This window comes from Lycorma delicatula, chromosome 1 (assembly GCF_047948215.1).
Source record: "Lycorma delicatula isolate Av1 chromosome 1, ASM4794821v1, whole genome shotgun sequence".
In the NCBI taxonomy this organism is placed as follows: Eukaryota; Metazoa; Arthropoda; class Insecta; order Hemiptera; family Fulgoridae; genus Lycorma; species Lycorma delicatula.
Genome location: NC_134455.1, coordinates 289,881,131 through 289,903,702, shown reverse-complemented (window position 1 = coordinate 289,903,702; position 22,572 = coordinate 289,881,131). Strand labels below are relative to the sequence as shown.

The 22,572-nt window shown below is 31.8% G+C and overlaps 1 protein-coding gene across 2 annotated transcripts in view; it reads right to left on the bottom strand.

Annotated features, from left to right (window-relative positions):
* Positions 1-13,496, bottom strand: part of LOC142332656 (spondin-1-like) — a 59,795-nt gene extending 46,299 nt beyond the window's left edge. The window contains exons 1-5 of one of the 2 annotated variants that reach the window (XM_075379269.1): positions 13,341-13,481; positions 12,966-13,045; positions 10,210-10,382; positions 2,610-2,862; positions 277-409 (exon numbers count right to left, since the gene is read on the bottom strand). In XM_075379269.1, the coding sequence (XP_075235384.1) occupies positions 277-409; positions 2,610-2,862; positions 10,210-10,375 (552 nt within the window). In that variant the 5' untranslated portion in view covers positions 10,376-10,382; positions 12,966-13,045; positions 13,341-13,481. Of the gene's footprint in view, positions 1-276; positions 410-2,609; positions 2,863-10,209; positions 10,383-12,965; positions 13,046-13,340 lie in introns of both variants that reach the window. The other variant, XM_075379267.1, reaches the window with a different exon arrangement.
* Between the last annotated feature and the right edge of the window lie 9,076 nt (positions 13,497-22,572).

The following is a 22,572-nucleotide window of genomic DNA, read 5'->3' as shown; positions in this document are numbered from 1 at the left end:
GTTCATTATTTTTATACAAATAAACTTCTTTGTACACTAGCAGCATACAAAATTTTAACTTAAAACAATTAACCATTCCTGAGAAGTAAATTTTTTGTTAACAACACAAAATGACCAATGCTGGTAAACCAAGCATTTCTGGACATATGTTGATGTAAATATTTTTCTTTATTTCAGTGTGGGGGACCATTCCCGGAATTTTTGGGACAGTTTTTATAAGCATCTTGATAAGTGTGTGTGGGCGCATGTGCATGCATGTGCTTGGGTATATTTTACCTGATATTTAGCTTCATCACATGCACAACATTTTCCAGGTTCAGGAGTAGTTTCTTTGGTATATTCACAAATTTTCCTGGTTAATCTCTCATCATCAGCAAACCAATAATGTTTATCAATCATAACCATAGCTCTATATAAACAAATAAATATAAATGATACCATTAAAAAAAATATTAGTGTTAGTAATTTAACTATAAGGAGTTTTAAAAGTATCATATCTTTTTATTTATCACCAAATAATGAAAAGTATAGCGTTTGCAGTATAGCAAACACTATACTTGTTTGCAGTAGTAACTTATTGGGTGCAAGACTGCAATTGTACTACGGTCCTTCAATTTTAGGACTACGATCCTAAAATGAATGATTATAGAAAATTTCATTTAATGACTATAAATAATTTTCAATAATCCCTGACTACATTTAGACACTTGCCCATTATTCTACGACTTTTCTTAATCCAGCTGTAAACAGTTGTTCAAATTGGTATTTTGCTCATTGTTGCAAAACTAAATTTAATGATGCAAAATTGTGACAGTAAAGTGGAAGAGGCAACATCTCTTGACTAAACTTCTGAATAGCTTCACACTTCTTTTGAGCAGAATAGGGGTGGCTGTTATCATGTAAAAGAACCACAATGTTGCTGTCTTAATGCAGGATACACTTAATTTTCCAGAAAGTCACAATAGTACTCATTGTTGATTGTATATTGTCCTTCCAAATAACAGTAATGAATTAGGCCTTTTTAGTTCCAAAACTCCATTAGCATTACTTTACTGGTTGCTAAGTAGGTTTTGAATTTTTTCTGGTGGGTGATCTCTGATATTTCCATTCCACACTCAGATCTTAAAATTCCAGCTCAAAATGATGAATCCAAGTTTTGTCAGAAATTATGCTGTCTAAAAAACCATAAATTTCACTAAAAATCATTTTTTTAAATCCAAGCAAATGTAAATTCAAGTGTCCATGATTTTAAGCCAACTATCTCGGAACCTACGTTGAACGAGGTTTGCAATAATTCATCTTATTATGGATAATCTTAATTTACAGTTTTACTACTTACAATAAAAATTTCAGCAATTTCTCAAACTTCACATGTTTGACCTTGGAAGTAAGAACAATAATGCAGTTTTGGAAAGCATTAGTCAAAACTTCTATTGGTCTTCCTTTATGAAGAAAATCAGCAACACTTGTTCCATACTGTTCCATCCATTTATAAAAATGTCCATGGTTAATTTCAAATTTTACTATACTGTTTTAACATTTGCAAATAAATTAAAGCCACTTTTACACACTATTAAATAAAAATCTTATAGCATGTTGAACACGTCTCATTCAAGTGAAGGCGGGCGGCATTTTGAAATAAGTAAAGGAGCCAGAAAGTGACCGTGTGGTGTGCTATGTCATCTTACGGCGTTATAGGCCCTTATTTTTTTGAGGATGACAATGGTCTTGCGATTACAGTGACGTCGGCTCGTTGCGTAGCCATGCTCGAAACCTTTGTTGTGGAACAATAAAAGAGATTTCTACCAATTCTTAACACAGCCTGGTTTCAACAAGACGGAGCATCGTCACACATGAATATCGATGGCAGCTGTACGCCGCTTGTTTGGACAACGTGTCATTTCACGAAATGGTGACATTAGATGGCCTCCCAGATCGCCTGATCTCTCACCTTGCGATTACTTTTTGTGGGGTCACCTCCCCAAAAGCAAAGTGTTCCACAGTAGACCTGCTACAACGGAAGAACTGAAGGCAAAGATCCGAGAAGCAATTGCGAAAATTCCAGTTAGATGTTACGTCAAACCATGAACAATTTAACGAAGAGACTTCGTGAGTGTTTACGTAGAAGAGGAGGTCACCTGCAAGATGTCATCTTTAAAAAATAAACTAAAATGTATGTATCCTAAAATGACAACATTTGTACAATTACATGAAATAAAATTCATTTTCTAAAAAAAATTTTTCATTGACGTTATTTAATTTTTTTAATTTCCCGTTTCTTTGAATCACGTGTACAACAAATAAAATTGTTAGTATAACTTACAGATGATCTTGTGAGAGCTCATGATAACATATGAGCTCTCACTCATGCGTTATCTACCTCTAATTTAAGAGAAAGACTTCTACCATAGAACATTACTTTGGAGTAATTATTTTTCAAATACCTTGAATTTTGCTGATACAGTAAAATAGTAACATGTTTCATTATACATAAAAAGAATTAATTTGAATCAAAAAGTTCTTAATTTTATTGTCATTAAGTATTAATAATTTATGAAAAAATAAATGCAATCTATCTTTAAAAATATAATGAATTTGAATTTACTAACCTTAGTAATATACAACCTCCATTACTAACTTTGGTCGGTGCCGACCAAATTACACTAACTGAATTTTTATCACTGTCATCAATCTCAACTATGGTATTAATACAACTTTCACTGTATGCACCTTCTGTTGGTTGTACTAGCATGAAACTTCCCACACTTTGAGGGTTCGCATCATTGTTGTTTTCATTAGATGTTATATTTTGTTCAGCTGTTAGTAAAAATTTTTTGAATGGTTGTTTCCCAGAAATTGACACTGTAAATTTGTAAAAGAAATGTAAATAATTGAGGTACTTTATTTTTAATTAATTATATTGTTCAAAAAATACTAATAAATAAAAATAATTAATCCATAAATAAATATTTTTACTCGGATACCAGTCTTGCAGTTTTTCTGAACTTATCAATACTGCAAAACCTTTTAAAAAATTTACCTTCAATTAATTGGCTGTTCAAAAACTGATTGTCAAAGCAATATGTGCATGTTCATTCATTTTTTTCACGGCTGGTAAAGGAAAAGTCAGTGAAACATGGAACCTGTCATTGTTGTTGCTCCCAATGCATGATATGATTAGTTTTTTATTAAAGTCTAAGGACAGTTCTCTCAAGATTTATCAGGGACTGTATCATATTTTGTAGTAATAAAGTTATCAGTAACAGTAGAATGAAAACTATAGACCCAGAAATACAAACAAGAACACATGTCCCTGATATGTATGGAAACGGAAGTAAAAGTTTACCCTTCTGCCCCTCATCGTGCTCTAATTATCAGTCATAACTAATTGAACTTGTACAAAAAGTTGAAAAACCATTAATAAATATTTACTTATTTATTGTATATTAACTTATATGACTACTAAACCTTGAAATAAAGTTGAAACTTTGTAAATTATGAATACAAAATTAAGGAATCTGTGTTATTTCAGTTATGTTCTGTGTTTTTAATTGTGTAATTTTGTGATTTCAAGCAAAAATGTTTTGTTTCAGTTTAATGATAACTTTTATATCAGTATATTTATAAAATTTTGAGTGTAGTTATAATGTGAAATTGATCTATGCATATGGGATTGTGGCTGTTGGTATTAAGTTTTTTTATAAATGAATGTGCTGATGAATGCACATGTGATTGTGCCATTGACTTCTCTTCAGTTGCAGTAGGAAGGAAGAGTGTGAAAACCTGCTCAAGGATTTTTACAACTATTTCACTAAAACATGTATCATTAAATCCTAACTTATTAATCTATTAATTATCATAATATAGATATTTAATGTTAATGGTTAACTTTAGTTATTGGACTTTGTATTACTTTTTGTTTCATAACAAGTTATGTTATTAGTATCTAAAAGATCAACAGTAGAAATTTACTGGTTGTTTTTTATGATAAAGAAAACAACCTATTGTTCTTTAACGGTGTTTTAGTTTTGTCATTAGTTTCTGACTACACATATGCTCTCTGTTTCTGTACCTATAATTTTAAGATTGCTGAGGACATTCTCCATTTAATGGTACTTGATCTTTACTGTAGACTTTTAGAGCAATCTAATTTTCTGAGTTCATTATCCTTCCTCCCTATATTCTCAAATTCTCAGTTTTATATAATCGAAAATTTAAAATTAATATTCAACATTTAGATGAAAATAAGTTTATTTTGCTGAGGTTTAAGCACAACAGATTGCCAATCATCCATAAGGTACTTCAAACATTTTTTATTGACCTAAAAGTGAAGAAGGTTCTTAATTTTACAAATATCAATGATTTTTATAGTGTTCAAACATGGTTCTTTTATCAGGTTTTGAGTTTTTCTTATAAACAAAATAGAATTTTTATAAAAAATAAAATTACTATTGCTTATATAGGAGTGCATTGATAAATAGCTAGATCCTATTCTGATAAAATGAAACCCTAAATTAAAGCCTTTGATTACTCATAGTAATAGTCTCTTTACAATGTTTCTCTACATTCTTTTTCCTTTTTTTTCAAAACACAGGTTTCTTATTTTTTAAATTCTTGTAAATTTATTCATGCAAGAAGAATTGTTGTAGCTCTATACATATAAAAATGAATGTTTTCCCATATGCATTCCTATAGTACTCATCTAATTGTGATAAACTCTGGTGAGTTGTGTACACAGCCACGAAGGTTTCTGAATTAATTTTGCCCTGCAAGGTAGTGCTGCGGTCTAGATATTTCAAAAAATTGTATTTATGGTCTGATTCAGAATATATATTAGTTACATTAAAGAAATATTTTTGCAAAAAATGGACCTGGTAGGTGGCACTGGGGTCAAGATATTTCAGAAAATTGTATTTATGGTCCAATTTGGCTCATATTCAGAATTATATTATTTACGAAATATTTTTGAAAAAATGGACCTGATAAGTGGCACTGGAGTCGAGATATTTCGAAAAATTGAATTTATGATCCAATTTTGCTTATATTCAGAATATGTGCTACTTACGTGGACAGAAACACCTCTGCAAAAACAGACCTGCTAGATGGTGCTGGGGTTGAGATATTTAGAAAAATGTATTTATGGACTGATTTGGTTCATATTCAGAATATATATTAGTTATGTGAAAAGAAAAAACTTTGCAAAAAAACGATATCTGGTAGATGGCACCTCTGTAGAGATATTTGTGAAACAAACAAAGAAATATATGAACTTTCTTCTTCTATACATATATATATAAAAGACAGTGTTTGTATGTGCGTCCGCTATAGACTAAAAAACTACTGGACTGATTTACGCACGGTAAATAAGGAAAAGGGAAAAAAGAAAAGGAAAAAAAGTAAATAGGGAAAAGGAGGAAAAGGCAAATGAGGAATAGGGGAAAAAGGAAATATGGAAAAAGTGAAAGGTTAAATTCTGTGAACTTCTGTAATATTCAGTTTTTTTAATGTTTTATCAAACTTTCAATTGTGTTCATTTAATATATATATATATATATATATACAAATAAATAAGTATATATAATTTATAATTTTTTTTCATCTTTTATGACCATATAGGATCACTTTTGCCAGTCCATTATCCAAGTTTTTTCGAAGGGACTGTTCAGCCCTTGTGGTCCTCCCAGTACTTTTCATACATTCTGATCTTTGTGCCCTTTCTGCTATTGAAAATATTTGTGTTGTCAGTTTCTTTCTTCTGAGTATGAAGCAAATGTTTTTGCCCTTGATTTTTTTGTTTAATTTTATCTTGTCTGGTGTATTCTGGTGTAAGGCAAACTTCTTCCCTCAGATCCATCTTTGTCTTGGTATTTTTTGAGTCAAAATTGTACTGACCCAGCTGTTTCAGAAGTCTCAAATCATACAACCTCCTGATGTATCTGAAGAATTGCAGTCTCCTCTTACACATGGCATCAGTGATGAGTTCTAACTCTTTGTATTTAACTTTGTTATGCATAATCCACCTTTGCCCATTTTTCTGGTACTTTTTATTGATGCAAGTTTTTCCAATTCTTCTTTAAATTTTCTGGAGTCTGTCAGTTTTTGATTGTTCATTCAAGTGGAAGAGTGTTTCTGCAGCATATGTGGCTTCTTTTTTTTTTTTTTTAGTCTCTGAGGATCACCGTCAGGTATTACTTCAGAGGATGAATGAAGATGATATGTATGAGTATAAGTCAAGTGTGTATATATCTTGTACAGTCTTAGGTCGACCATTTCTGAGATGTGTGGTTAATTGAAACCCAACGACCAAAGAACACCGGTATCCACGATCTAGTATTTAAATCTGTATAAAGTAACTGTCTTTACTAGGATTTCAAATTTGGAACTCTCAAAATCAGTTGATTTGTGAAGACACGTTCACCACTAGATCAACCCGGTGGGTTTGCATATGTGGCTTTTGGTTTTATAATTGTTTTATGTAGTCTTATATTTGCATTTATGGATAGACATTTTTTCTGTAGGTGTACCAGGTTAATTTTTGTACTTTAGTTCATTTGTTCTTGTTTGAATTGAAGTGTTTTCATTTAGGTTGTTTGTTATTATTTCTCCGACGTATTTAAATTGGGTTACTATTTTGACTTTATTACAATTTGTTTACTTTTTTTAATTGTGTTGGTTTTTCAGAGCATAATTTCTGTATTTTTGAATGATATTTTGAAGCCAATTTTATTTGCAATGTTTTGGTATTTTAATATATGTGTTTTAACTTCGTCGATTTGTTTGCTAGCAGTGGCCAAGTCTTTGGAAAAGCAAAGGCAATTTGCTTTGATTTTTTGGTCTATTTTTATTTTTGGGGAGAATTTTTTGAGCCATTCCCTCATTATCATTTCCAGAGCACAGTTTAATAGTAGTGGTAAGAGCCCATTGCCTTGGCGCAGTCCTGTTTTGATCTGAAAAGGTTCAGAGAGTTTGCCTCTGAATTTCACTTTAGACTTAGTATTTCTGAGGGTCAGTTTTACCATGTTTATTAATTTGGGATGTAGTGAGAGTGCAGTTTTTAGTAGGGATTCTCTGTGGATGCTTTCTTGAAGTTTACGAACGTCATCACCATGTCTGCTTCTTTTTCTGTTGTAATCCATTATTAGCTTGAGATTCATGATCTGGTCTAGACAGCTCCTCCAGGGTCTGAAACTGCCTGGTGTTCTCCTACTTCTTTTTTGAGTTGTAAACCGATCCTGTTGAGGATGATCCTTGAAAGAATTTTTTATGTTGTGTCTAAGAGTGAGATTCCTCTGTAGTTCTTAGGGTCTGTTTGTCTGCCTTATTGTGTTGTAGGTGGATGAGACTGTTGTCCAGGGTTCTGGTAGTTCTTCTTTGATCCAGATGTTGACAAGCTGTTGAAAGGGCAATTTTTGCTGGTCTTCCTGCATGTTTCCAGATCTCTACAAAGGTCTTTTCTCCCGCCACTTTTAATTCTTTTATTTCGCCCAGTGCTTTGTAGATTATTTTAATGTGGGAGGGTTAATATTTTCCAGTTGTGTTGTTACTGGAGTGCTGGTGTCAAAGTTAAGGAGTTCTTCAGTTCTTTGCAATTTATATATATATATATATAGTAAAACAGAGTTGAGACCAAATTATTTTTCCAAATTGGACAAGTTCCATATTACACAAAATTGCATGCAGAGATTACTATAAATCTGAACAAGTTATAATAATTTTAAGTACATGCCTATAGACATATCTGTTGTTCAGGAGTGTTGATTCTCACTGACTTTATTTCTACACTGACACATACTGTAAAATCCCACAGTACATTTACCAGTTACATGATTATTTATTACTACTGTACACTAGATTCATACTCTGTTTCATTGTACTACACTATCCTCTGCTACATTAAACTATACTACCATACATATTTAGGTTTAAACACTTGAAAACTAAGAACTACCCCTATTTAGACTTCTAAAGGTCTAACAAGGAATCCGGTTTCCATTTTTTCTTGTGTAAAACTTTTTGAATACAGTCCTTAACTAATTATAGGTGTTCAAGAATATGGGATGATTAGGTCATTTACACTCTGAAGGGCCTCATCATATGTGTGGCTCTTAGTTGTGTTCCCCTATTCTGTGGCTTCTTCTACCTCCTCCTCCTCCTCCTCCTCCTCCTCCTCGTCTTCTTCCTCTTCTTTTTCAGCATTTCTTTCTGCTACAAGGGCCATAGATGATTCAAAGGTGTAATAAGTAGCAAGACCAGTCCACTTGAATCTGTTTTACTTCTAAGCCATTCCAGTTAACTGAATCTAGTATGGATACAAACTCACTGAAGTGTACAAATTGACAACTCTTCATTTTTTATGATCAGGGTTTGCATCAGATATGGGCTGTAGTGAAATTTGAATGTGAAAATAACACCCATATATATACTACAGGTTGGAATGCAATTGAAGCATTTGGAGGGAACTACATCAGTTTCACATTGGACGGAATTATTTTTGGATGACACATAGGATTGTCATGGTTAAGAATCACTTTCAGATTTTCCTTCTTCATTTTGATATTAAAACCACTTAATCACTCTTCCATTAATACAGCAGTCATCCAAGCCTTCTTGTTGTTGCACCATACTGCAGAGAGGTTATCAGTTTTTAAATTTTTAAAGCACCTAGATTTTGGAGTTTTTCCAATTCCAAGAGGCTTTTCCATTTCACTTAACATATTCTACATAACACTGTGAGTCTTTCTCTGGACATTTCGCCCCCAGAACACTTTTCTTCCTTAACTACCAGACTTTACTGTTAGCAATGAAAAAGCAGTGCTATTTCATCATGTAAATGTTTTTAAGTTCATAGCCTGAAATCAAATCCATAAATTTTGGTCTACACTCGTTCTCTATTCTTTGATTTCTTACACATCCTTGGATTTCCTACACACTTCATTCCACACAATATTCTGCCTCTTCTTGAAACTAACCAGTCGTTCCAAAGCCTGCAATTGATCATTTCCAAAAGATTTGGAGACAGTGAGAGCTTCACTTTGTAGCACTGCTTCAGAAATATGCATTTTCTACGACCTTGCATTAGTGAACCATTTCCAAACAACTTTCTTAATTTCCTCATAGCTAGTTTCCTTCGGTTTCTCTTCATTAGACCATTTCCTTGCAGTCATTCATCCATTATTTTATCTTTCTACTTTACTGCATGATAAATTTGCATTTTTCCACACTTAAATCATGACATTATTCCTCATACAGAGAGTTTATCTTTTTCCTTAGCCTAGATAACTTTAACTTTATCATTAACTGACAGCTATGTGACTTAGCCATTATCTTCACTGTCAAAAACTTGGAATAAACTGTCTCACTAAGATGTAAAAATGTCAATTCATTGTGTTGTAGGGTGAGTAGACCTAACAGGAATATTTTCCATGAAATTAGATGTTTCCATTCACCCCCCCCCCCACCCACTAACTGTTAGTTTGTAGTATTATACACAAAGACTCTCAGTACTGACAAAGTAAAAAGGAATACTATTTGGACATTTCGGCATCCAAAAAGATGCAAGAATGTCCAAAGGCACCACTGGTCATGGAGGAATGTCTAGACAGTGGTGCCTGGGCACCACTGTCCTGCCAAAGCATTGTTATTCACACCCTCAAAAAAATGTATACTAAGTTACCTATAAAATAAAAAAAAGGTAAAAAATAAATAAGTTAACCTATTTTCTTAACTGGAACCATGGAATTTGTTCACTATGAGGAAGTTTCTGCCACTTTAGTGTGTGTGTGTGTGTGTATGTGTGTGTGCACATGCACATGCACACACGCATGTATAAAATTATATTTCAAATAAATTGACATATATCTTATATGTATAAATTTAATAAAACAAATTTCCATAAAATGTTTCAAACAACAGTAAATGTAATAAAACCTACCACTCATTTAGTTCTTTTTAATTTCATGAAATTGATGCAAAATTGAAGTTTAATAAATTGATAGAAATTATTTTCTTTTTAATTTGGCATAGATTTCAACAGTGAATTGAAAGAACTGATTTTGAAGAATATTAAAGATTGAACTTGAATTTTAATTAAAGTTTCAACTTTTATTAATCTTTATTTCTACTTTTAAAATATTATCAAGATTACTATACAACATTATTAATTAAATGAGAATTATTATTCTCAATTTTATAGATAAATATTCTACAAACCAGAATACATATTTCCTGGGACATAAAGCTGTGGTTCAAGTCCAATAGATATTTTAAATCCTCCATCTCCAGCTGTCTTTGATGCAAAATGTTTAATCCCATTTGGAGTTCGAGGACAAGTAGCTATTGCTGTTCCAACCAAAGTTATTAAAATAAAAATTTGCATTTTTTATCTGCAACATTAAAATTGATACATTTCTTTTAAATATTTTTAATTATCAATCAAAATGTTCAACCTTTACGCAACTTTAACAAGATGTATGATTTATACTTTTTGCTACAATTATAATGGTTTTAACCAAAAATATAATATTTTGCTTCCATATACCCATTTAAGTGCTCAGTTCTGTAGTTAACAAAACAGAAATTAGTATCTGGCTTCTAGACACTTAAATTATTCATAGACCAGTAAGTTAAAATTCAAACCACCTGTTTGTCACCTTTTATTGACAGAATAAGATTATAACATTTCAAATTTCATATTTGTTGTATCTTTTAACTTTGTTTATACACTTCTGTTGAGAGAAAAAATGTAACATTTCTTTTTTCATTTAATTAAAATTTTTATATTTTTCATTTTAATTAAAATTTGTATCTGTCTAAGTTAGATTTTATCTAATTTATGAATTGAAAAGGACACAGACCCAAACAGCTTTACCTAACAGTAAACAACTTAACCACAAGTTATGTTTTTGAAAAGCTACCAGGTAACAAACAGAATGCCTGACATATATCCAGGTGAGCCTAAAAACCACACAAATATCAAGATCTAATAATTGTATACCTTTGCACATTGGCAGAGCTGTGAGATTTTGAGGGGCATTTTATTGAATGTAATCAGGAAAAATATAAAGGTTTTTGATAAATATACAACTGTAAAAAGAAACTTCTTTAAATGCTTAACCATCTGTCTTATTCCTCCTTCCAATAAACAAATTATGAATTTCACTCTTAATGCACTTAACCGGCAAATTCTTTAACTTTACATGAGACCTCATTAGTTTGAAGTAGAAGAAACAATCAATGATGATAAACATAAGTTTAAAGAAATGCAACTATAGTCAAATTTATTAATAAAAGTTTTTTTTTCATTTTTCATATCCCATGTATTGAATGTTTATTAGAACCTGTGCTGTTCTTATAAAGTAAAGCAGTGTAATTAATATGAAATAAATGGTGGTTAAAATAATAAAAAATTACTGTAATTATGACTATAGATTTTTTTATCATTACTGAAACAAAATATTGATAGATTCTAACTCTTGATTTTTGCTGCTTATTGTAGTTTACAAAATATTTTATAATTTTATTAATTTTGTGTGTGTTATAATTTTTTTATGAAAATACTTTTTTTAAATGTAATAACTTCATACACATGCAACTACAGTTAAAAAAAAATTATTAATAATACTGAATAAAATTAAAAGAAGGAAAAGCATCAGTAAAAACAGCAATGTTTAATATAATTATATATTACAGTGTAATTATACTTAGTAAAAACAATAATGCTTATTGTTTACATCTCCAAATATTTAGATAAGTATTTAACCTAAAAATTAAATAACAATATCAAATACTAAATACATAAGTAAAAAACATGTACAAAACTGTAATATTTAGTAAAATGTTTTAGTAATAAAATTATAAAAAGTAACCATTTTATGTTATAAGAGTTTTATTATAAGTATTACAGGTAAAATGTTGGTTCAGATGGATCAAGCTGGAATCAACCGTATTAGATTGAAAAATCAAGTTTTAGCCATTGGCAGAGTTTTGGTTGTTTATTCTTCATGGTAACACAGTTTCCTACCATAAATTTTGAAAATCAGTACTGATAATAATATCTTCAGTTTTATTTAATAATTATTAAAGGTATAAGTCAATGAAGTTAAATGATTTGCTGTGCTTAATTTGTCACACAAAGATAAAATATTAACATTTCAATGTTGATCACACATCTGAACAAAGAATGTGTAGGAAGTGTCATATATTCCTCACCAAACTATACTTGAAATTAAAGTAGGTCACCTTAACTTCCTTGATTTCACCAAAATAGATGACAAACGTAGGTGTATAATGTGTATACCACTACACTGAATCATTTACTCGTAATAATCTACCAACCCACACAACAAAATATGCTTCTTTCTTACACTTATTTTTATCACCTAATATGTACACCTTCGTCAGTCAAAATTACAAATTTTGTCAGTCAAATTACAATTTTTTTTTTAATTTCTAAGTTATCAGTTAATCTGGTAGAGATTAAATGCTATCCATCCACACTTATAGACAAGATACTATACAAAATGCAGGCCAAAACAAAAAAGCATGTAGTGACAGAAAATACATAACTAATGCATTTTAATAAACTGTCATACAAAATTGTCAACATGTTTTGGAAAGAAGGTTATCATTTTACTTTTAAAACCAACCACAAAATAAGATAATGTGCAGTAAACTAACAAAACACATATTAAAGATACAGAAACAATAAAATGAAAAAATTAAAATAGTAAAGATTGCACTAAGTACTACATCAAATAGGCAGACATAGGATCACCAAAGTTATAAATAACACAGTAAAGCATTTTTTAGAGTATAATAAACCTGCTAATTACCTCATAAAACAAATTAAGATCTCAGTACACTTAGAAATATAATGTATAGCTCACTAAATCTGGCTAAAACAATTTATTACAAAAATTAATAAATCAAATATATTACATAATTGAATAATAAAGTTGTTTGCTAACCTTTTAAGACAAGTTCATTTAACTGCTGTTCTACCAGTAATTCCATCAAAAACGTCGTTGCTAACTAGCTCTTAAGTACCCTTTGGTGAACAATTTCACAATAGTCATTTATAATAGTAATTATTTAAAAATATTCATAAATATACATTTTTTTATCTATAATACTAATTTTATAAGTAACATAAAAAAAACAATAATAATAATCTTTTACCAGTATAATTCTACAATTAAAATTATTTGTAAAGTAACAGGAACATTTCTAAAATTATTGATAGTTTATGAAGTAATCATAAAATTAAGTAATATCTACAACTAATAATAATAATAATTATTATTATTATATCATTTATTGCTTGTAATCAAAATTAATACTACCTTGGTTGAAAATAGAGTTGGATAACAAAACTCAAAAATATTTATTGAAAGAATTATGAAAACATATAGACAGAATAAGTGCTGTGCACTGAAAGATAAAAAAGCAACTATTGAATGACTGCAGCACATAAGTTAATTATTTGATACACTTAGCTTAGTTGACCTATGCACTCTTTATTTATTAAAGAAACTGTTTGTGTGATGTATGATTTAGATAACAGGAAATTGACCCGATTTGACCAATGTTCATTGTAATATACTTTCACAAATGATAAATTGCCACACAATTTTGATGTGTAATAAAAATAATTAAGTGCTGACAGAGAATATTTTTTATCTGTAAATGAAAACTTATTAATACAAACACTACTAAATAATTTTAATTTTATTTTCACTGTTTTACATGAAGGTAAGAAAAATATTAAGAAATAGAGTAAACAAACAGTAGCAATACATTAATCATAAATTTAAAAACAAATCATGAAATGAAAAGAAAATTAACAAAAATAAGTGCTAAAACACATAATATTCCTCACAAACTTTTCATATCAAAAAAATACTCTCATCACTAAGAATTAGAAAAAATTCAAATTTTTTTTACATCTTTATTTCCTACTGTGCTTTAATGATGGACTAGGTTTATATTATAACGTCACAATATCTAGGAAAATCCTATTACACACCCTAAACTGTATAAATTACTATACTTATAATTTTGATATTTAATATCCATGATGAATGGTATTTGAAAAACTTGAAAAATTTGTGGTAATCTACTCAGTATGTTTTGACGACCAAAACGTATAATCAACTACAAAAACTCTACACTAGTTATTTCTTGTTTAATTTTAAACTCTTTTGTATCTTCTGGTTAGACGTAATGGCTACATATTCATCAAATGATGTGACAAACAGAGGCTATAGAAACAACAATTTTTGCAAATCATTCCATATAAATAGAACTCTCATAAAAATATATTAACTACAATATCAAATTTTATACATAGCACATAAAAGCTAAAATCTCAATACATAGAACAATATAAAATTTACAAACAAAAACCGACATATTAAACAAACAATACAGATCAAATGCATTATTCAGTTACATACTTTGGGGGTTTCTAATCTTTTAAGGCAGATGCCATTAATAACAGTGTTTTATTTGAGAATCTAATATTGTCAAAAGATCTTTCTAAATAGTTCTTTTCAAATATTTTGGAAGTAAATTGTTTATAATATTTAAATATAATAGTAAAGTTATCATTACAAGAGTTACTTTACCTTTACAATTGATCAGTTCAGGACAAAATATGTAAGGAATCATTTCTTTAAAATATTTTTCCAGGAATAACTTTGTTATGGTGAGTTCAGTCAAAAAAAATTTATGTAATATTATTTTTCAGTATTAAGATGGTGAGAAAGAAAGAAATTAGTTATCAGTCTGAAAGAAGATAACTAGCCACATGGAATTTGTAAACATCATGTTGGCCAAAAGGAGATCACAGCGCAGGAACTAGCCAAATGCAAGATGATATAAACTGTAGCTTTGTCTGAACTATGGCTCACTGAATCTAGATCGATGACAGTACAACCTCCGGTTGCCAATGAGACAATGACATTATTCTACTCCACTGGTGATAAATAAGAAGCAGGTGTTGGGTTCATGGTAGACAGCTGAGCAGCTAAAAGCCTAATCATCTTCCAGCCAGTATCAAATCCAATGGCACCATCAGGACCTACGTCCTGTTAGTCTATGTCCAAACTGAAACAAGCTCCAATACAACCAAGGAGAAATTCTATACCCAGTTCCAACACACCCTGAATTCAATCCAAACAACTGAGACAATAATCCTGACTGGTGATTTCAATGCCCACATCGGTGTGAATAACAATGGGCAACTTCAGGCAGGGAGTTATCAACAGTAATGGCCTGTGCTTACTGTCCTTTGCAGTATCAAATTATCTGTTGTGGAAAACAGCATGTTCCAACACCCACACAAGCACCAGATCACTTGGCAAAGTCCATCCGGCATTGACTCTGCAGTATTGGATTAAGTTCTGATCAGTTCCCGATTCTGGTCATCACTTCAGGATGGGCATACCATACAAGGACCAGATTGTGGATCTGATCACTACCTTGGTCAACCCAAAATAAATGTGCACCTTTGTCGTGCATGCCCAAATCACCTCCAACAGCCAGACTGAACTGGTCACACCTGTTGGCAGGAATTCCAGATCACTCTTTCGAATCGATTTGAACAACTGGCAACAACAGATGATGCCGATGATGTGGAAAACCAAGTATCTAAAGCCATCTTGAGTTGTGCCAAACCATTGTGCCTTGCCATCCACCATAGAACACAGCCATAGATTTCAGATCAGTGCCTGGACATGATAGAAAAACAAACAAGAAAAACTGACCAACTATGAACACTATCGGCAGTTAAACAAAGATGTTCGATGGTAAATAAAAGAAGATTGGGAGACTTATTGGTATGAGATAGCAGCTGACCTTTAAGAAACCACATCCAAGCACGAATACCACACCCCGTACCACACACAGAAAGTTAAACAGGAAGACAAAATCAACCAATGACAACATCTGAAAGATGAATGGATCCTTTGTGCACTCACCAAATGAATGACTGTAGTGCTGGAAGCAGTTTTTCCAGGAACTCTATAACCATAATCCTCTACAAGAATCTCCTGCAGCTCCACCACAAATTTATACACCAGCAGTGCCATTAAATCATGATCAATCAATGATTGAAGAAGTTAAAGCAGCAATAAGGTCGTTGAAGAATGGCAAAGCACCTGGATTTGATGTCACAGCAGAGGCAATCAAAGCTGGAGGAGACATTCTGTTTCACCGACTCCACACACACTACTTCAGTTGATCTGGCTCACAGATTTTGTACCTTTCACCTGGAAGAAAGCCATCACCATATCAATCCTTAAAAAGGAGAAAAATCAAGATTATAAAAACTACCACGATATCAGCCTCCATTCAATCATTGGCAAAGTGTTCATGAAAGTCATTCAACTACAACTACAGAAACATCATGAACATATGAACTGTGAAGAGCAAGCTGGATTTCAGCCACATTGTGGCTGCTGTGATCAATCTTCGCCCTCCACAAGCTGAAGAAAGAATCAAGAGCGGAATACGGAATATGAACAGTTATTGTGTTCATTGACTTTAAGTCAGCATTTGACAGCATCCACTGGCCTTCACTGTGGATGCACTGAAAGCCAAACATGTAGCCCAGGAAATAATCTGCCTTTTCCAAGCATCATACAATAAGTAAACCAGCTGTGTGCAAATCCAAAACAAATTATCCAATGCATTTTCCATTCAACCTGGAGTTCATGAGGGGGATGTCATCTCTCCATTGCTGCTCAACATTGTAATTGATGCTATAATGAGGACAGCATTTGCAGAAAGGCGTGGAGTACAATATGATTAGAATCACTACCTAACCACCATGATGTTCGCAGAAAACAGCGCCATATTTGCTAACAGTGATGCTGATGCCACAGATATTTTATGAGATCTCTAGTATAGCAGAGTTCTTCAGACTGAAGATCAATGTTGACAAAACGAAGATACTACCAACTGATGGCTCACAGTCCTTGTTTACCTCGGAGGAGTTCAGATCAAACAAGTCCAAGAAAAGATACTGGCATCTACAACCGAAATTCTGCCAGGATTGGAAAGGCAGCTACAGCTTTTGCCTCACTAAAATGGTAGCTATGGAAGCAGGCAAACATTACCATCCTTAAAATCCGCCTCTTCCGCTCACTTATCCCAAATTCTCCTCTATGGATCAGAACTTGGACCCTGCTCCAAACAGACTTGAATCAGCTAGAGGTTTTCCAAATGTGGTGCCTGCACCAGATCATAAACCACTACTTTATGACCACATTCAATCATTTTATGACCATATCCAAAATGAAGTTATCTTATCCAGATGCAAGCAGCAACCAACACTTGAAGAGCAGATCCAAGTCCAAAGGCTGTGATGGTTTGGTCATGTGCGCCAGATGGACCCAAATCACTTGCCCCACAGACTCCTCTGCAAGCAACATCCTACTCAGTGGAAGATTCAAAGATCAGCACCAATGAAAACCTGGATAAAATAAGTAGCAAATGACCTGAAGAATAAATGAATTAACCTCGACCAGGCCAGGTTCATTGACACAGACCTTAAAGCATAGAAAAGCATTGTGAGCAAAGTTTGGAATTCTACAATGCCCATAGCAGCGTATGCCCATAGCAGCGTATTGGTTACATGGCCAGCCACCCAGATAGGGAGCAAAGAAGAAGATAAGATGGTGAATTTGATTTTTAACTTTATATTTCATAATAAGATAAAAACATTTTTTATTTTACAAATTGTTTTTTTCAAATATGTTAATACTTTTAAGTTAATGTATAATTATTAAAAATTAAAACATAACATGAGATTATTTATTTACAAAGTAATGTTTTGACTTATTACATAGGAAATTCCAAAACTTCCAATTTAGGTGTTTTAAGTATAAATCTATACATAGTGTATAATTTCATTTTTCTACGATTTATTTTATCTCTTTAGTTAACTCTTTAAATTATAATATTATTATTATAATATTCCTCTGGAACGACGGCATGGAGAGGTAGAGTACTACATGACCCAATTTTTAACGGGTCACAGGTACTTCCGCACTTACCTCTATGTCATAAGAAAAGCGCCGTCCCCCAACTCCCTGTGTTGCCCCGGTGTACGGTATGACGCTGAGCACACATTTTTCAAATGTGCTCGGTGGGTGGCAGATCGAGGGACACTAGAGGCGGATCTCGGAGCACTGAGTCCCCACAACGTGGTTGCGATGATGGTCCGTGACTTTAGCAGCTGGGAAAATGTAGCCCAATTCGTCGGCAACATTCTCAGGGCCAAAAAGGTTGACCTGGATAGTCCTGAAAATTAGGTAGCACCTAATCAGGCTAGAATAAGAGGACTTGACCGGAAGTAATGTGTTAAACGGTTCCGGGTTGAGTCCTGGTTGAAAGGGGGATGGTTTTAGTCGGTAGTCTGCAGATAGTGATTGGATAATACCATCAGCGGGAGTCCGACACTCCGTGTGTAAATGCATTTCCACCTCCCTCCGCAAAAAAAAAATTATTATTATAAACAGAATGTTTCATATTACACTTGAAAAGTATACTATTATGAATGTCAATTCAAGAGATAAAAATAAGAAATAAAATTTAAACATAGGTCTGCAAACACTTTATTTTTGAGTAATCGCCGCTGAAAGATTTCACCCTGATTTTTGCTCTGTATTTAATACAAGCATATTGCAGTACTAAGATTTTTTGGGTACTAATTATAATAAAAAATTATCAGAAAATTATTTTTAAAAAATTGTTTCCAAATTTTATCTGTAATATAATATATATATATCGTTTTAAAGTCACATAAAACTGAAAAAGTCAAAATTTCTTAGTTGTATAAATTAACTATTAATTTGCTAGTTAACAAATAAAACTGCACAACCAACCCACCTTTTGAGGAAGTAATCACCCAAGTACTGACAAACATTGCTAGTGAAGAGTGGTGGGGCGCTAGTAACCATAACCCTATTTTTCCTACGTACCATAGGAACTAATAACAACAAAGGATTTGTGCAAATAATTTCGTAAAAAGTTAGAAAATGACAATAATACTGGTCAATATAAAATTTGGAACTGAAAACGGAGTAAGTGTTATATAGTATTTTATATGTTGAATCTGAATCCCGAAACAACCCATCACGTAATGTTTTTAAGTTTCAATCCCTTAAATTTATTTGTTCCATCAATCATGTAATAAACAATACAAATAAGTTAGTATGTCTGCATATTTGCTTATTCGTATCTGATTTATATTGTGATGTATGCTGTAGACCTATATTTGATGCATAACAGTCGAATGATATCATTTCATGTCAAGCTAGACATGTCAGTGAGTGAAGTAATGAGTAATTCAACATGATGAGATTTTCTTCAGTACAAGTTCAACTCTTGGTACGACTTGCTGTGTTCTTTAGTTGTGGGAGTGGTTTTATCATACACATATTATAAAAATTGTTTCTTAAGTGAGGTCATAAATTTAGTGAAAAATTTTTATTACAGAACAATATTTAGTATTATTTTATTGAACATTAAGATTTGTTATACGAGTTTCATGCTGTGTTTTATTGCACTCCATGGTAAAACTATTTTATGAATTATTTTAAGTAATTAAGTATTTATAAATTAAAAACTTAATTATTTGTATAATTATTTCTTTAATATTTCGGTTTACTTTTCATTAAAACATTTTGAATTTTAAATGAATAAAAATTGGGCTTCTAAAAATTCTTCATTTATTTTTGTTACGTTTGCGGAGAATTCACCACAAAAAGCCAATGAAAGTCAGTATCAAATCTGCCGAAAACTGCTTGTAAACATTATTTTGATTGTTCCTTGGCTGGGCTCCACATGTAGCATGCATCAAGTGATACATTAAACTAACCCAGTGGTTAAAAGGAAAAACCCATTTGCCTTGGTGTACCAGAACTAATTCGTGCAACCTAATTCGTGATTTGTATTTGTCAAAACAACATGCAGAACTCGTAGGTTCACATGTTGAAGAATGGAATTTATTAAACAAGGATAATGAAATTTCATTATATGGAAATCAAAATGAAAATTAATTGAAATAGTTAAGAAGACATGGTTTAATTTATTCCTGCCATGAGATTAGGGAGCTATTGTCTGAGCTGGATATTGAATATGTTATTCATGATTGGTGTTTATTTATAGACTCGTCAAAAAGAAGCTTAAAGACAGTGTTCTTGCATAACTGGAATAAATCTTCTTCTGTACAGGTAGCACATGTTATAGTAATGAAAGAAACATGAAAGTACGTCAAAAATTGTAAAAGCTATTAAGTATGATGAAGATCATGGTGAATCATTGCTGACCTGAAAGTGATAGGGCTTCTTCTCTGTCTCCAGAGAGACTTTACAAAATATGTTTCTTTTGTTTGTGGGACAGTCGGGCTACAGATAAACACTATGTAGTTAATGACTGGACAAAAAGAAATCAGTTTATCCCAGGAAAGGAAAATGCAAATATTCCCCTTGTCGAAGCAGATCATATTAATTTATCATGTGTATATGTAAGACTAGTCCTAATGAAGAATTTTGCAAAAGCATTAGATAAAGCTGGAGACAACTTTAAATACTTAGCTGAGGTTTTTTTCACAATTAAGTGAAGCCAAATTAAAAGAAGGAATATTCATTGGGCTACAAATAAAAAAAAATTAATTTGTGAAAATATATTTGGCAGCAAACTAAATCCTAAAGAACTAGCAGCATGGAAGTCATTCAAAGATATCATTACTGGTTTTCTTAACTAGGATCATAACTAAAAATCTGAGGGTGATGAAAAACTAATTTCATTTTAAGATTCAGCATAAAAATCACATTCTAATTCACCTACTTTTAATTCTGTTACAAATTTTTTTTTTGACCTGTAATTCTCACCATTCAATCGTGCTGGCAGGAAACATCGACCAGTCGCCGATTATGCAGGTTCAAATATTTATTGAAAATGATTGCAAGCGAAATTTCGGATTAGTTGTCAGTTTTTGTATATCACCTCCCACAGCTCTCATCTCGGTAGAGGGTCTTTTTCATTAATTGCTAGCACTCTTTTTATAAGATACAGTTGTACCTCTTTGTCTTAACGAGATCCTCTAGTCAAATTGTCAACTCGTTTAAGTAACATTTCCATAGGATTTAGTGCTACACATAGGATTTTCCTCAACATGTTCCAATACCAGCGTTTTTGTAGTTCATGGTCTTCTATGCTCAAGAGCTTTAGTAAAATATGTCCAGTTCACCTTAATTGTTCACACTAAATTACAAATACTTTCTCCATGGTATACGGCGATTATAAATACGTTCGAATACAGACAGCGTGCTTCAGCTCGACCGCAGTCTGCCAGTCCGCACATTAGATGAAATAAATAACACAATTTGATAAAACTAACGATTACAGATATAAATATTTAAAAAATTAACACTGCCTTCATTTTGAAATTTGTGAACATGTTTACAGAGTAATTTTTTTTTTTTAGTTACAAGAAAAAGTTAGAGCAAACACTTGTACAAAATATTATAATGATCCTTTGATCCAATCATAAGGTATATATTTCTTTAAATTCATAAAATGGCGGACAGATTTTCCATAGAATAATTTTTGTTTACTTCGTTGAGTAGAATAAAAAAATTCATAACCAGGTACAACCGAAAGGTGCGATCATAAAACGATTATTTTTTTTTTATCATCCATTTATCAGTTTTTAAGTAAAGAAGGTCTAAAAAATCTGATGTGGACAACACATGACTTCCTTGTACGCTTATTAAATTACATTTACACAATTTTTAAATGAAAAGTACATAAAATTTTATTTCATTAAAAACTTATATTTTTTCTTCTTTTTTTTGTTATTGAATTATTATTCATCGTAAATTTTTTTTACAATGAGAGGATTAATAAATCAATATATTTAAATTAAGAAAAAAGGAGATGAAGTCGGATTCGAACGATGTGCCGTCCCCTAAGATGCAAATATTTAATTAATTAAAATTTTATTTGGCTATAACTCTGGAACCAGTACTATTTATGATATATCGTTGAAAAGCTATTAATGAGGGCTTATTACTGCACTTAAGAAAAAGTCCAAAATCCAAAAAAAAATTGGATTTTGGGCTTCTTGGACACTTTTGGTTCTGTTGATTGCAATCAAAACGGAGGTGCACAACTAGATGTTACAACAATCCTAAATCCAAAATTTCAACATCCTACGGCTAATCGTTTTTGAGTTACGCGAAATACATAAGTATATACAGAAGTCTGCCAAACTAGTCAAAATGGATAATTCCGCTGAAATTTGGAAACTGACATTTTTCGCAATCACAATACTTCCTTTACTAAGTTCGAAGAAGTAAAAAGTCTTAAGTGATGCTTTATATTAGAATATGACATAAAAAGCATGATTACGCTGGAAAAAATTATTTCCGATAAATTGATTTACATAGTACAGAGAAACACCATGAACAGTGGCATTTATTTTAAAATACTCATCAATAAAAGATGTTGAAATGACGTTTGTTTAAAACTGTGAACGGAACTATAAATCGCTATTTAAAAAAT